The sequence below is a fragment of the Solanum tuberosum genome, unplaced genomic scaffold, assembly GCF_000226075.1.
Source record: "Solanum tuberosum cultivar DM 1-3 516 R44 unplaced genomic scaffold, SolTub_3.0 scf00268, whole genome shotgun sequence".
NCBI classification, from domain to species: Eukaryota; Viridiplantae; Streptophyta; class Magnoliopsida; order Solanales; family Solanaceae; genus Solanum; species Solanum tuberosum.
The window spans coordinates 527,042-540,472 of NW_006239190.1; the positions used below are offsets into that span (position 1 = coordinate 527,042).

Sequence of the window (13,431 nt, forward strand, 5' to 3'; positions counted from 1 at the left end):
GCCCCCCCCCCCCCCGGGTCAAAATCCTAGATCCGCCTCTACTTGGAGCATGCCTAAGTCTATGAAGGAGTCTTACACCAGTGGATATTCTGGAGAGTTGACAAATCCATCAAGAACATTTGGAGGATGATTCTAGCAGTCATTTTTATGAGTAATATGGAACGGAAGGAATCACAGCTGCTTTAATGGTGTCTCAACTCCTACTTACTCTCTTAAGGCTAAATGTCTAGTTGGTTTGTTCAGTTGGAATTTTCTCACACCTGTTAAGTGTTAATAGTGTTAACATGTTTTTAGACTTTGTAAGCTCCGTAGTTTTAGCTTAGACTCCATGTACTGGTGCTACAAATGTATTTTTTTTACCTTTCATGTACTGGAGCAAACAGTCTATTTCTTTTGTAACTTGGCATCTTCCTGATGCCCCTGAAATGAAATCCTTTACTTTATGAATAAAAAGTATCTTAATAGCAATTTCAGAGGGATTACACTTAACAGTAGTCTCAAGACAACAGGAACCAGATCAAGCTCTGGCAAAAACTTAATAGAAGCAACCCACCCAAACATGATATACTCAAAGTCAACATATCTATATATAAACATTGTTCCTTTGCTGATTCACATAATACAGTAACCACAAATGGAGCTCTCGTCCCAACTTTGAAACTTGCTTCCCAGCAATAGACCTGTGCACTTGGATCAAGTTTTCTTCACCAAAATGTAAAGCTTAGATTTTTTGTATTTCTTTCACTTTAATTATTTATTATACTGTTTGCACTTTCAGGGATCCGTTACAAGCTCTAACTAAAAAGAAAAAATTTATTCTGAAATTGATGATTCTGTGCTATGAAACTTAACAGTATGGTCACAAACAATCAGCAGTTGTGACCACACGAATGGCAACTACCTTGCCTAGTCTGCAGACCTCTTGCAAGTACTGAGAGGAAGCAGTTTAAATGAATAATTGGACAAAATTTCACCAATATCTGTGTTCGTTATCAACTAGAGCAAAAAGAAAATGCATGTAAAGTTAAGTTGTACAGCACTAGCAATACAACCTATGCCAATGTCTAATACAGAGTCAACTGCATGAACACCTAACCACCTTCATGTTTCTACCTCTTGCAACGGAGAATTCTTAGTTAACACATCATATTTTTCATGAGAATAATCACTCTTTCTCCATCACCTCGATAAGACCTTATAAGCCCCTACATTTTTTTTTCCTTTCTTTTTTATAAAAGGGAGCATAGGCCACTACTTACAGGGACAAATAAACTTAATTAGAAAGACAAAACAAAATGAGGCCAACGATCATAAATTTGATCCATTCATCAGTGACAGATTCATTTAATCCTTTTTCTAAAACAAAAAAGAAGAAGAAAATATCGTGTAATGAGAGTGTATCTGGCTTGGCACTGCAAGGATCAAGGGGTATTTCTTAATTTAAGTTAGGATTGGAGTTTCCAGACATGTGAGTAGTGCAAAGTATTCGAAAAATACTGCCAAATGAGTAAAACCTTGTGCAGAGCCCATTTCCTTCTCGACCTTAGCCTGCATTTCGCGAAGAGCACCTGCTTCATCCTCAATCTCCTTCAATCTCTTCTTCATATTCTCTAACTCCTATACACACCAGATAATAAAATAAATCAAGGTTACACACCTAAAATACCAGTAAGACATTAAAATAAACAAATTCATTCAAATTCAAATCCATAAAGCTAACAACCTTAGCATTAGGGTCATCCTCAGATTCAGCAGCAGCAGATGTGTCATACTCGGCATCCATCTCTCCTTCTTCATCAGGTATTTCTCCTCCGTAAACCTCGTGCTCGTGTTCATCATCGTATTCATTGTCCTGGTGCTCCATCTCCTCTCTCTCTAACTGTATTACAACACAAGTGTTCCGTCACGGCGGAGTAGGGCCGGCAGACGGCGGAGGAGTGAAATTGATTTTTCTAGGTTTTCTAATATGGGGATTGGAATTAGGGGGCAATAAGTCGGTCGGTGATCGACGGAGAGGATGATAAGTGAAACTATCCTATTATATTGTTTACTTTTTTTTTTTTACACTCCTTATAGGCTGTTTCAGTTAACTTTTGGGGCATGAAGGGTAATAAACTAGTATGGTTTACTTCAGGTTAACGAACTCTAGTAATTTGAGGGTGTAAAAATATCCAAAAATCAAATTTAACAAATCAATTTGAAGTTTGAAATTTTATTTGGACATGTTTGAATTTTTTATATTGTATTTTTCTCACAAATATAAAAATTTCATAATTTGTGAAGATTAGCAAATTTTCTCGATTCTTATACAAATCTTACCAAATGAGCAAATTATAGTTCATAAACATTGAAATTGTATTGGGAGTATTGGGTGAAACGTGAAACTTGTTTGTTACACGTGACATTAAGAAGAATAAATACAAATTGGCAGGGTGTGGTTGGAAGGTAAGACTCGGTAAATTGGTCCTTCGGAAATACACCCTCGAAGAGAAGGGAAGAAACACATCAATGACAAGAGAGGAATATATACATCTGAACATTTGGATCTATATATTTACTTTATTATCTCGATTTTACTTACTTCATGTATTACTCAATGGATATTCAAACTACTAGTAAACAAACTTAAAAATAGTTAGATTGATTTAGACGTGTGCACTTAACCTCATATAAATTCAATTATACCATTTTTAGGGTACACAATTTGGCGCCACCATGGGGTCAAAGAAACTTTCTGTTGATTTAACTCTACCAACTTTCTTTTCTAGCTAATTTAACTATTTTTCCTCAAGAATTTTCTATGATGAAAATAGAGATATGCGACTTCGATAAATGTTTTACACTTAATGGTGAACATGCTTAGATCTCTAACGAGTTGTGTTACAAACAATAAAAAAGTAAAAGTTGAAGGTCTCCGAAAGACACTCACTGAAATATTGGTTTTATAAAAATGGGAGAGACAGCCTAACAAAAGGCATACCCAGCATGACCAACTGCTCGATAGAAATACTCAGGGAAGAGATTCAAATAGGGTTTGTAAGGATACACACTCGATCGAACTACAAACTGGGATCGCTTCTAGATGCTCGTGCTAAGACAAGCATCAAAATTGTGCAGGCACGACCAGGGTGAGCCGGCATTTATTAAATCAGCCATAGTGGTTATGAACTGGTCGTGGACTTTATCGCAAGATTCCAGAAGACACTCTAGGAGAACAGATCGTCAAAGTTTTTATGGAGGGACTGAACCTCAAAAGCTCATCCACTGTCTCATTATTAATTGAGAGCTTGAGGGACCTCGAGGTCGAATCTTAGGGTGAGGTGTACCAGTGGTATGAATCTAGAGCTAAAGTGATAGAGGACTATTGTAGGGGACATAAAAATGATGAAAGTATGGAAAACACATTTGTCCATGCGAGCTATACCGACCAAAAAGAAATAAACATGATTATTAAGGGAGAGAAAATTAGTGGAGTGACAATGTTGACTACAAAGAAGGCCAAAGTATCAATTAATTATCGGAAATGTTTGACAAGATCGAAACCTCGACGCCGAAGCAATCATCCTTAATGAGTATGATATGGATTGTTTGTAACTCCCGAACAATAGTGTTCTGGTAATTTCTTTGAACAATGCTAATTTTAATGTTAAGCATGTGTTGGTCGATCAAGGTAGCTCAACCAACATCATCCACAAGTGGTTTTTCGAGCAGATGGAATTAATGAACAAAATAATTTTGCTAACCAAATTACTAGTGGGATTCAATATGATGTCACACCCCAAATTCGATAGACGTAACTAGCATCTAATGTCAAACTTAGGCCTAAGCCAACACCACTTAACTATTTGCGAACAACACATAGCAACCACACACAATCAAGATACAAACAAGTATATCCTGACTCAATAATAAACCCGTGATCAACAAGTCCCCTGTCAAATGCTCTACAAAGAAAACAATTACTCCCAACAGTACATTAAAACAATAAACAATTAGCATACGAGTCCTCTTTGGATCGTTGAGGACAACATTATATCTAGGAAAACATACACGTTATGAGGATTGTTAGGACCTCCATGATCTATATACATAAGTTTAAAATATGTATATACACTATAATTCAATACAACAGGACATTGTACAACAGTAAATCTAAACAATAAGTCAAAACGACTATCAAAATGGTAACCAACAAACAAAGCCAACGTGGGCAATAATGTATCTATATAACCGAATACACTAATCTACAAGCCTCTATAAATACAATACCTTGTCAGGACATGTCCTCAACCTACCCAACATCTATAAACAACAAAATAGATAAACTTTTGTGACTCTAGAGACCCTAGGAAAAGAGAAGTTAACCAACTAGCTGGATAGGCAGGAGATCTATTTGATCATTGCTCACGACCTGCAGACATGTATGTAGTGGCCTTGGACAAAAAAGCATCAGTACAAAATAGTATATCGAGCATGCAAGACAAACTAAAAGTTGAAATTAAAGTATAAGAACAAAACGAAAATGGTGGAATAAAATAAAAGTAAAACACCTTACTTTCCTGCAATAAGACAGTAAATAAATATGTAGCAAACAATAACCTGACCTATCCCCTATAATCCCGACAAGTACAAATAGCACACAATCACCAAAAGCCCTAGCAAACATAAATAATCATTAAGTACCACCATTGGACCCCTTACCTAGAACCTAGTGATCATTGGAACTGAACTTGTATCCGTCGTGAATCAATACAACTCTTAGGATCTGTGGTACAATATAATTGTAGCTCGTAACTACAACATGTCCAACCCATAAGTGTAGTCTGCCCAACCCATAGGCTCGATTTAGTTACCTACTTCATAGGATCAGTCTACCCGACCCATAAGCCCGGTGTATTAGTTAATTAGTACGCTTTAAACTCTTGTAATGTCTATGTCTATTAAGGATAGAATAAGCTCATAGGCGGAAGAAACACGATAAAAACATCATAACAATAGAAAGTAATCACAAGTGATCGACCTAAACATAATCATTACATGTTTTTCTAGGCAACTAAGTCAATAATAAAGTGCTATCGATAAACATTATATCATGTTATAGTAGCTAACTCAATGGGGTAATAATATAATTCTAACGACGGTATACATGTCATAACAATCTTAGGCCATCAGGATAATGCTAGATGAGAAATTAAAACATTAACATATCTTTTAAATACATGTCTTAAAGTGTCTTTGTGATGTTTGACCAAATAATCGTGACACAACCAATGTGATAACCAATAAGGTTGTAAGTCATAATTAATTGATAAGGCACTAAGGTTGTCATTACGATCAGCCCACTTTAAATCAACAACAACTTATGTCACAATCCGAGTTACACTCTAGGTGTGACCGACACTCAAGATCACAGATGAACCCAAGAGGACCCCTGGTACTTCATGCTGCTAATGAACTGATTTGACATTTTATGAAATAGGAGTGAAATATAAAACTTAGTTAAATGAAACATGTACTAATTATAAGTTTGAGTAAATTAATAAAAAAGGTCTGTGAAACTGAGCAACTAATGTCTGAACAATGCTACTATGGTTTAGAATGAAAGAAATAAGTTTGTCGGGAGATAACCCTCAACTACCTTAAAACAAATAACAAAACTAATAATAAGTCTGACTACTATCTAATCCATGAAGTCCCCGAATAAGGAGGACTCACCAACTGCTGACCGAAAAGTTGTATCCTGTCTAGCCACGAGTCGGAGAATGAACGTCTGAATCTACATCATAAAATGATGCATCACAGAGAAAAGTATGCGGTCGGTACGTGTAATGTACTAAGTATGTAAGATGGCACTAGACATAATCAAAAGGTAAAACAAAATAGATGAAATACATCTTGAAAAAAGTGAATAAAAGTCACCTCTAACAAAATCTTTATGATGATAGAAGTATATAAAAGTAGTAGTAGCTTTACTAGGGAGTTTCTCACAACTGACAAATACCATATGAGTTGATAATGTCCAACTTACGATCTAGTTGGGTGGGCTAGCCTATACCTTGCCAGAGTATAAAATGTGTATGTCTAATGTGGATCCACTAACTGAGACTCAAAGGGCTAAATGAGTTGACCATCAAAGGGGCATACTAAAATCCTATGGTGGCACGTAGTTATGGGATTTAAATTTTCTAAACTCATATCCTCTTGATACTAAATAATCCTTCCAAAATAATATACTTATATGATATGCTAATAATTTGGTAAAATATTTGTTTGTATGAATAAAAGGTGAGACAAAACTCAAATCTTTCTAAAATATATCTTTCAAAATCATGTTTATAGCTTAAATCACGAGAAAGACTTATAGAACTTTCATAAAGACTCTAAAATCATGCTTTGAAATATAATATTTATGAAATCATAACAATATCATGTCAATAACTCATACGAATGATAATGTAAAATTATTAAGTATAAAAAAAAAGTACATTAGTCAAGAATTCATATTCATTAGTATTCGAGTAATAAATGTGAATGAATTCAAAAGTGGATTTGATAACCTTAGCTATGACATTAAATTCATGAAATTTGAGAAATCTTGGACATGAGCATAAAAAGAATTTCTCATTAACGTCTTACATACCTTAGTGATGAAGCTTGATGGAGAAACTTGGAAGATGAACCCTACCCTTGATGTTTCCTGAAGTTCTTGAGAGTAGAAATTTAGGAGTGAATGAGAGGGTTTACTAATGAAAAAAAATGATTTCCTACATGTTTAGGGTCATTTGGATTACTCTCTAAAGGTTTTTGGGACAAAAATACCCTAAAAGGATAAAAACAAAAATTGGTGAAATTTGGTTGTTTGACGTAGTCTAGGTGACAGATCATCGCTTGGGTGACAGACCATTACTTGGACCATCAAAACTGACAAAAATTTGATTATTTTGACTTACTATAATGGTCAGGTCTGACAGGCTGTCACAGTCCCCATCACATAGTGACAACTTGTAGCGTCTCCGGTAAAACGATCATAACGTTATACTTTGAACTCCAATTGATGTAAACCTGGTGGCATTGGAAAGAACACTCATAGACCTTCAATTTGATAGATTATGAATTGCATGTCTCTTTATATTTTGAGAGATGTAGTCATTTGAAGTTGGCTCTTGTATGAACTCATGTGAAAACGTAGCCGATAGAAATGTTTTGAACTTGACTTGGTGTGTGAGGTCTCTTAAGATCCTAAACCACATCTGATACACTTACTATACTTAGCCAAGGACCTTAACATACATGTACAACTTAAAAATTATTAGGTTCGAGTTTATATGCATACAGAGAAAGGTTCGAATCTATGCTTTGAAGTTGCGGGACATTACAATATCACAATTTCTACTAAGCCAACAACTAATAACAACAAGAAGAAGCTATCAATATCTCACAAAAGTGGTACATTGCCGAGGTAATATAACAAGGCATACATCATGCTCTTTCAATCCATAGACTATGTACGTGACTCTTAAAAGAGATGCACTAATCTTTCATTCCACAATAACCTTAACACTATTTATATACACATCAAAATAGTTCACACTAACATAACAACTAGGCTATCCCGAGGGACGACATCCAAATGCCGCCTCGTGGTTCAAAAACTGACAAAACAATATAAAAATACAAGAGAGATGATTTGAAGAAACTTATCGTATTCAAAAGATTTTATTTATTAATCACAACAAATTACCCCAAAGTTTCAACATCACTCCACCACTGCAACTTAAGAAATAACACCAAAACGAAGTCTACATTGTAGGAATTGATTTTCAATATAGAGCCATGAAACTCTAAGAAAATGTTGAGATATAAGCTGATAATGAAGTTAGAAGAGTACAAGTTAAAGCAGCTAGGATTAATAAAGGGCAATTAGTCTTTTTCCTAAAGTTAGTTATAACTACTTTATGTTAGTAAATTCTAGAAGTTAGTTACTCATTGTAAAAGGAATGAGCTATAAATACTAGCCTTTCCCTGATGTATTACTTAGTCTTTGAACTCAAACAATGAGAGTTTCTCTCCTTCAATGTTAGCTCCTTGTTAATGGAGGTTTTCTGCTAATTCAACTTGTTTTTCACTTACGTTCATAGTATCAGAGCTACCCATATTAATTTCTGTGGAAGGCGATTGGTGTTTGGATCAAAGAATTGAGTATTCAATTCATAGATTCATCATTTTTCAGTATAATTGCAGATCGAAGCTAGGATCTGTTGTTCAAATTGAGTTTTTTTTCTTTTGCTTTCGTGACTAGTGATTGATTGTAGCTTCAGAGAAATGGGAACTAACAGAGCAACTGTAGATCTGGATCAAACACTCAACAATGGTCAAAATGAAAATACATCAACACCACTCCATGTTGCATCTCTGTCTGGACAAGGTATCGATTATAATCATCCTCTCTTCCTTAGTCCTGCTGATATTAGTGGAGTTAGCATTATTTCCTTTCAATTGATTAGTGTTGAGAATTATACCCTATGGAATCGTTCCATTACACTAGCACTACTAGGAAGGAACAAGGTATGGCTAGTAGATGGATCCTGCATGAAAGAGATGTTTGGTGAAGAACTATGAGGACAATGGGAAAGGGTTAATACAATTGTACTTCCGTGGTTGATGAATTCACTGTCAAAGAGCCTACTTATTAGTGGTATTGCTTTTTCATCCAGTGTTTTTCAAGTCTGGAATGATTTAAAAGAGAGATTTAGCAGGATAGATGGATCTAGAACCTATAGTCTCCATAAGGACATTACCTCATTACATCAGGGTACTGATTCTGTGTCTGTGTACTACACTAAGCTCAAAACACTATGAGATGAGTTTGAAGCTTTAGTTCCTGCTCCATGTTGTAATTGTTACAAGTCTAAAAGATTTGTTACTCATTTGAATAGGAAGATATTATATCAATTTTTGATGGGGTTGAATGAGTCTTATCATCAGGCCAGGAGCCAAATACTGATGATGAATCCCTTACCAACTACTAACCATGCATATGCTATGATAGTAGGGGATGAATGCCAAAAGGTTGTGGTTTCAGTCACTAATAACATGGGATTAAACTCAGTTGAAGTAGAATCTGTAGCTATGTTCTCTAAGACTAGTGCTTCTTCAGGACCAAATCAAAGATTCAAAAAGAATTCCATTTTGATATATGATTTCTGTCATTGTAAGGGTCACAACAAAGAAATTTGTTATAAGATTGTAGGGTATCCACCAGACTTCAAGTCTAAAAGAAAGGTACATGGGACTTCCTCAGACTCATACCATCAACTAGCTCACTTCTCATATGGTATGAATACCAATGTTCCTGTTCCGGGATGGAGAATGAAATCTGATATTACTCAGGTTACTGATGAAGTGATAGAAAACTCCAAAGGGCCCAAAACAATGAGTCAAGCTGAGATGAAGGTCAAACAACTTCTTAAGGGCTGCACTTTTACAAAGAAATAGTATGATCATATCCTCACAGGTTTCCAGAACAAGAATGAATCTATTTCTTCAGATTGTTATCATGCACATATTGCTCACACTACAGGTAAAACTTTCTTTGTTTCTGAAAATAGTAAAGTGTGGATTGTAGATACTGGTGCAACAAACCACATGGTGTCTTAGTTGGTGTGTATTTGCCTAATGGAGACACTACACAGGTGACTCATGTTGGTTCTTGTGCTTTATTAGATAGAAGTATCATTTCCAATGTCTTCTATCTACCTGAATTTAAGTACAACCTGATGTCATTGAGCAAACTAACAAAGGAACTTGGGTGCTTAGTCACTTTCTTTCCTAATTGTTGTGTTTTCCAGGAACTTTACAGTGGAAAGGTGAAGGCGATTGGTGAAGAAGATGGATGTTTGTACACTCAAAAACACATTAGTGAAAAAGAGGGATGTGATAAGAAGGATACTGCACTATTAGTTGCTCAAATAGCCACAGATATGAAGTTGTTGCATCAAAGACTAGGACATGTGTCCTAAGGAGTTCTTGCTAGGATGTTTGATATGAATAGTCACAGTATATGTAAGAGTGTCTAAGTGTCTAGTCTGTCCTTATGCTAAACAAACAAGACTTACTTTTCCTTCTAGTAGCATAAGAAGTTCAAACAACTTTGATTTGATTCATGTTGACCTCTGGGGTCCTTATAACACTGCTACATTTAATGGAAATAAATACTTTCTCACAATTGATGATTTTTCAAGGATGACCTGGTTGTTTCTGCTAAAGCATAAATGTGATGTGAGTATGTCCATCCAATTGTTTCTAAGATTTGTTCAGAATCAGTTAGCTAAAACCATCAAAGTGAGAAGGACTGATAATGGTACTGAGTTTGTGAATTATGTGTGTGAGACTGTGTTTAAGGAGATGGGAGTTATTCACCAGAGATCATGCCCCTACACTCCTCAACAGAATGGAGTGGCTGAAAGAAAGCACAAGCACTTACTTGAGGTTATAAGGGCCTTAAGATTTCAGGCAAAAATTTCCTTAAAGTACCGGGGACATTGTGTGCTAGCTGCAACACATATTATTAATAGGATACCTAGTAGTGTGCTTAACTTTCAAACTCCCTATGAGAAGCTATATGGTAGAAAACCAGAACTATCACACTTCAGAACTATTGGTTGCTTGTGTTTTGCCAAGATTCTTAATGAACGTGATAAGATGATGCCCAGGTCTAAAACTGCAGTTCATATGGGATACTCAGAAATACAGAAGGGGTACATTCTGTTTGATCTTACTACTAGATCATTCTTTGTCAGTTGAGATGTCTTATTCAGGGAAGATGTGTTTCCTTTTTCACAAACAAGCACTCCTGATAGCCAACCATTGTTTGTAGATAATTTGCAGGCTCCAGAATTGATCATTCAAGATTTTCCTCACCAGGTTCTTGTTACACCTAGTTGTAATGAAGATACAGTTACTTGTGGTTCTCCTTGTCAAGAACCTGATTTAGAGGTACTTGATCCCTTGACCACTTCTCATGCTACTGAAACAGTCCAAGAAGTTCCTATGCAGGTTATTCAAGCTGATACTAGAAGATCCTCAAGAACTACACACAAATCTCTATAGATGAAAGACTTTGTCTCTCTCAACATAAATAAGGATGTTAAATATCCCTTATGCAACTACATGAGCTATAGTCATCTCTCACCTGCTTATCAATGTTACATAGCTGCTACCTCATCTCTGCAAGAACTTTGTTCCTACTCAGATGTTGTTAAGGATCCTAGGTGGGTTGATGCTATGAAATATGATATTCAAGCCTTAGAATCCAACAACACTTGGGAGATCACAGATTTACCTCAAGGTAAGAAGCCTATAGGGTGCAGGTGGATATACAAAATTAAGTACAAATCTACGGGAGAAGTTGAGAGGTTTAAAACCAGGTTGGTAGCTAAGGGGTATAGCCAACAAGAGGGTATTGACTACAAGAAAACTTTCTCACCAGTTGTTAAGATGGTGACAGTGAGATCCATGTTTCTTTTGCATCTTCAAGGCATTGGCATATTCATCAGATGGATGTCTTTAATGCCTTCTTGCATGGTGACCTGGAGGATGAAACCTATATGCAGCTTCTTCAAGGATTTATCAGTCAAGGGGAGAAGGTTTGTAGACTGACAAAGTCACTGTATGGGCTCAAGCAAGCTCCAAGACAGTGAAATCACAAGCTGACTGGAGCCCTTGTTGCTCTTAAGTTCAAGCAAAGCAGTATGATTACTCATTGTTCATCAACAACTCGGAAGCTGGAATATGTATTATGCTAGTCTATGTAGATGATATGTTAATCACTGGTAGCAGTCTTGAATTAATAGAAGATACTAAACATGCACTACAAAAGGCTTTCAAGATGAAGGATCTAGGTGAACTAAAGTATTTCCTAGGTATTGAGTTTAGTAGATCAGGAGATGGTATATTGATGCATCAGAGGAAGTATGCTCTTGAGCTTATAACTGATGTTGGTATGACAACAACCAAGCATGCAGGAACTTCTATTGATGTCAATGTTAAGTTAACATCAAGACAATATGATGAGCAGGTAAAACTGAGAGATGATTCTGAGGATCCATTGGCAGATCAGACAATGTATGAAAAACTAATTGGGAAGCTGTTGTATCTTAACATGACAAGGCCAGACATATCCTTTAGCACACAGACTTTGAGTTAATTTCTACAGCAACCAAAGAAGTCACATATGGATGCTGCATTGAAAGTGGTGAGATACTTAAAAAAGAAACCTGGTCAAGGTCTACTGTTGACTATTTCCTCAGATAAACTGGTTTCTGCATTTTGTGATGCTGATTGGGCTTCATTCCCACTTACTAGAAGGTCAGTTACAGGGTATATGATCAAAATAGGTAAGTCTTTGGTGTCATGGAAAGCAAAGAAACAGACCATAATGTCCAAAAGTTCAGCTGAAGATGAATACATGAGACTGGCATCTACAGTCTCAGAGTTAGTGTGGTTACTTGGAAATGTTAAAAGAGGTAGGAGTTGATGTTTAGCTACCAATACAAGTATTTAGTGACAGTAAAGCTGCCATACGAATTGCTGCAAATCCAGTATACCATGAGAGGGTAAAGCGCATAGAAATAAACTGCCATTTCATAAGGGAAAGATTACAACAAGGCTTGATCAAAATAGACTACCTACCTACACAAGAGCAATCAACAGATATTTTGACAAAAGAGTTGTCCAGAATACTACATGAACATCTAGTATCCAAGCTAGGTGTGTTGAACATCTTTACACCTCCTAACTTGAAGGGGTATGTTAAGATATGAGCTGATAATGAAGCTAGAAGAGTACAAGTAAAAGCAGCTAGGATTAATAAAGGGCAATTAGTCTTTTTCCTAAAGTTAGTTATAACTACTTTCTATTAGTAGATTCTAGAAGTTAGTTACTCATTGTAAAAGGAATGAGCTATAAATACTAGCCTTTCCCTGATGTATTACTTAGTCTTTGAACTCAAACAATGAGAGTTTCTCTCCTTCAATGTTAGCTCCTTGTTAATGGAGGTTTTCTGCTAATTCAACTTGTTTTTCACTTACGTTCAGAAAAGTAGTTGTAAAACATTACCTTAAAGTAGACAAAACATTTACCGAACTTATCAAATAGATTTCAAATGAAAATCCTTTAACCACAATGAAAAATGATAAGAGTGACACAAAATGAAGCTTAAGAAGAATTTTTGTTTGAACTTGGGCTAAAGAAGAATCAAGCTATAAGAAGGTGTTTTCTTACCTTACATGTCTTGGAACCCTCCCAGGGATGTTGGACGTTTCTCTTGTTACACCTTAAAACTCGAGAAGGGCGTGATTGTCCTCGATACTAATTAAATTAAGAAACCAGCTATATAACATATATGAAACTATAACCTTAGGCCGATCAGAC

General features: G+C 35.9%; 1 protein-coding gene across 1 annotated transcript in view; it reads right to left on the minus strand.

Moving 5' to 3' along the window:
* The window catches only part of LOC102596687 (polyadenylate-binding protein 1-like), a 20,102-nt gene extending 18,072 nt beyond the window's left edge, over positions 1-2,030 (minus strand). Inside the window, exons 1-2 of the mRNA XM_006358122.2 lie at positions 1,724-2,030; positions 1,515-1,617 (exon numbers count right to left, since the gene is read on the minus strand). Coding sequence (XP_006358184.1) covers positions 1,515-1,617; positions 1,724-1,864 — 244 coding nt within the window. The 5' untranslated portion in view covers positions 1,865-2,030. The remainder of the gene's footprint in view (positions 1-1,514; positions 1,618-1,723) is intronic.
* Between the last annotated feature and the right edge of the window lie 11,401 nt (positions 2,031-13,431).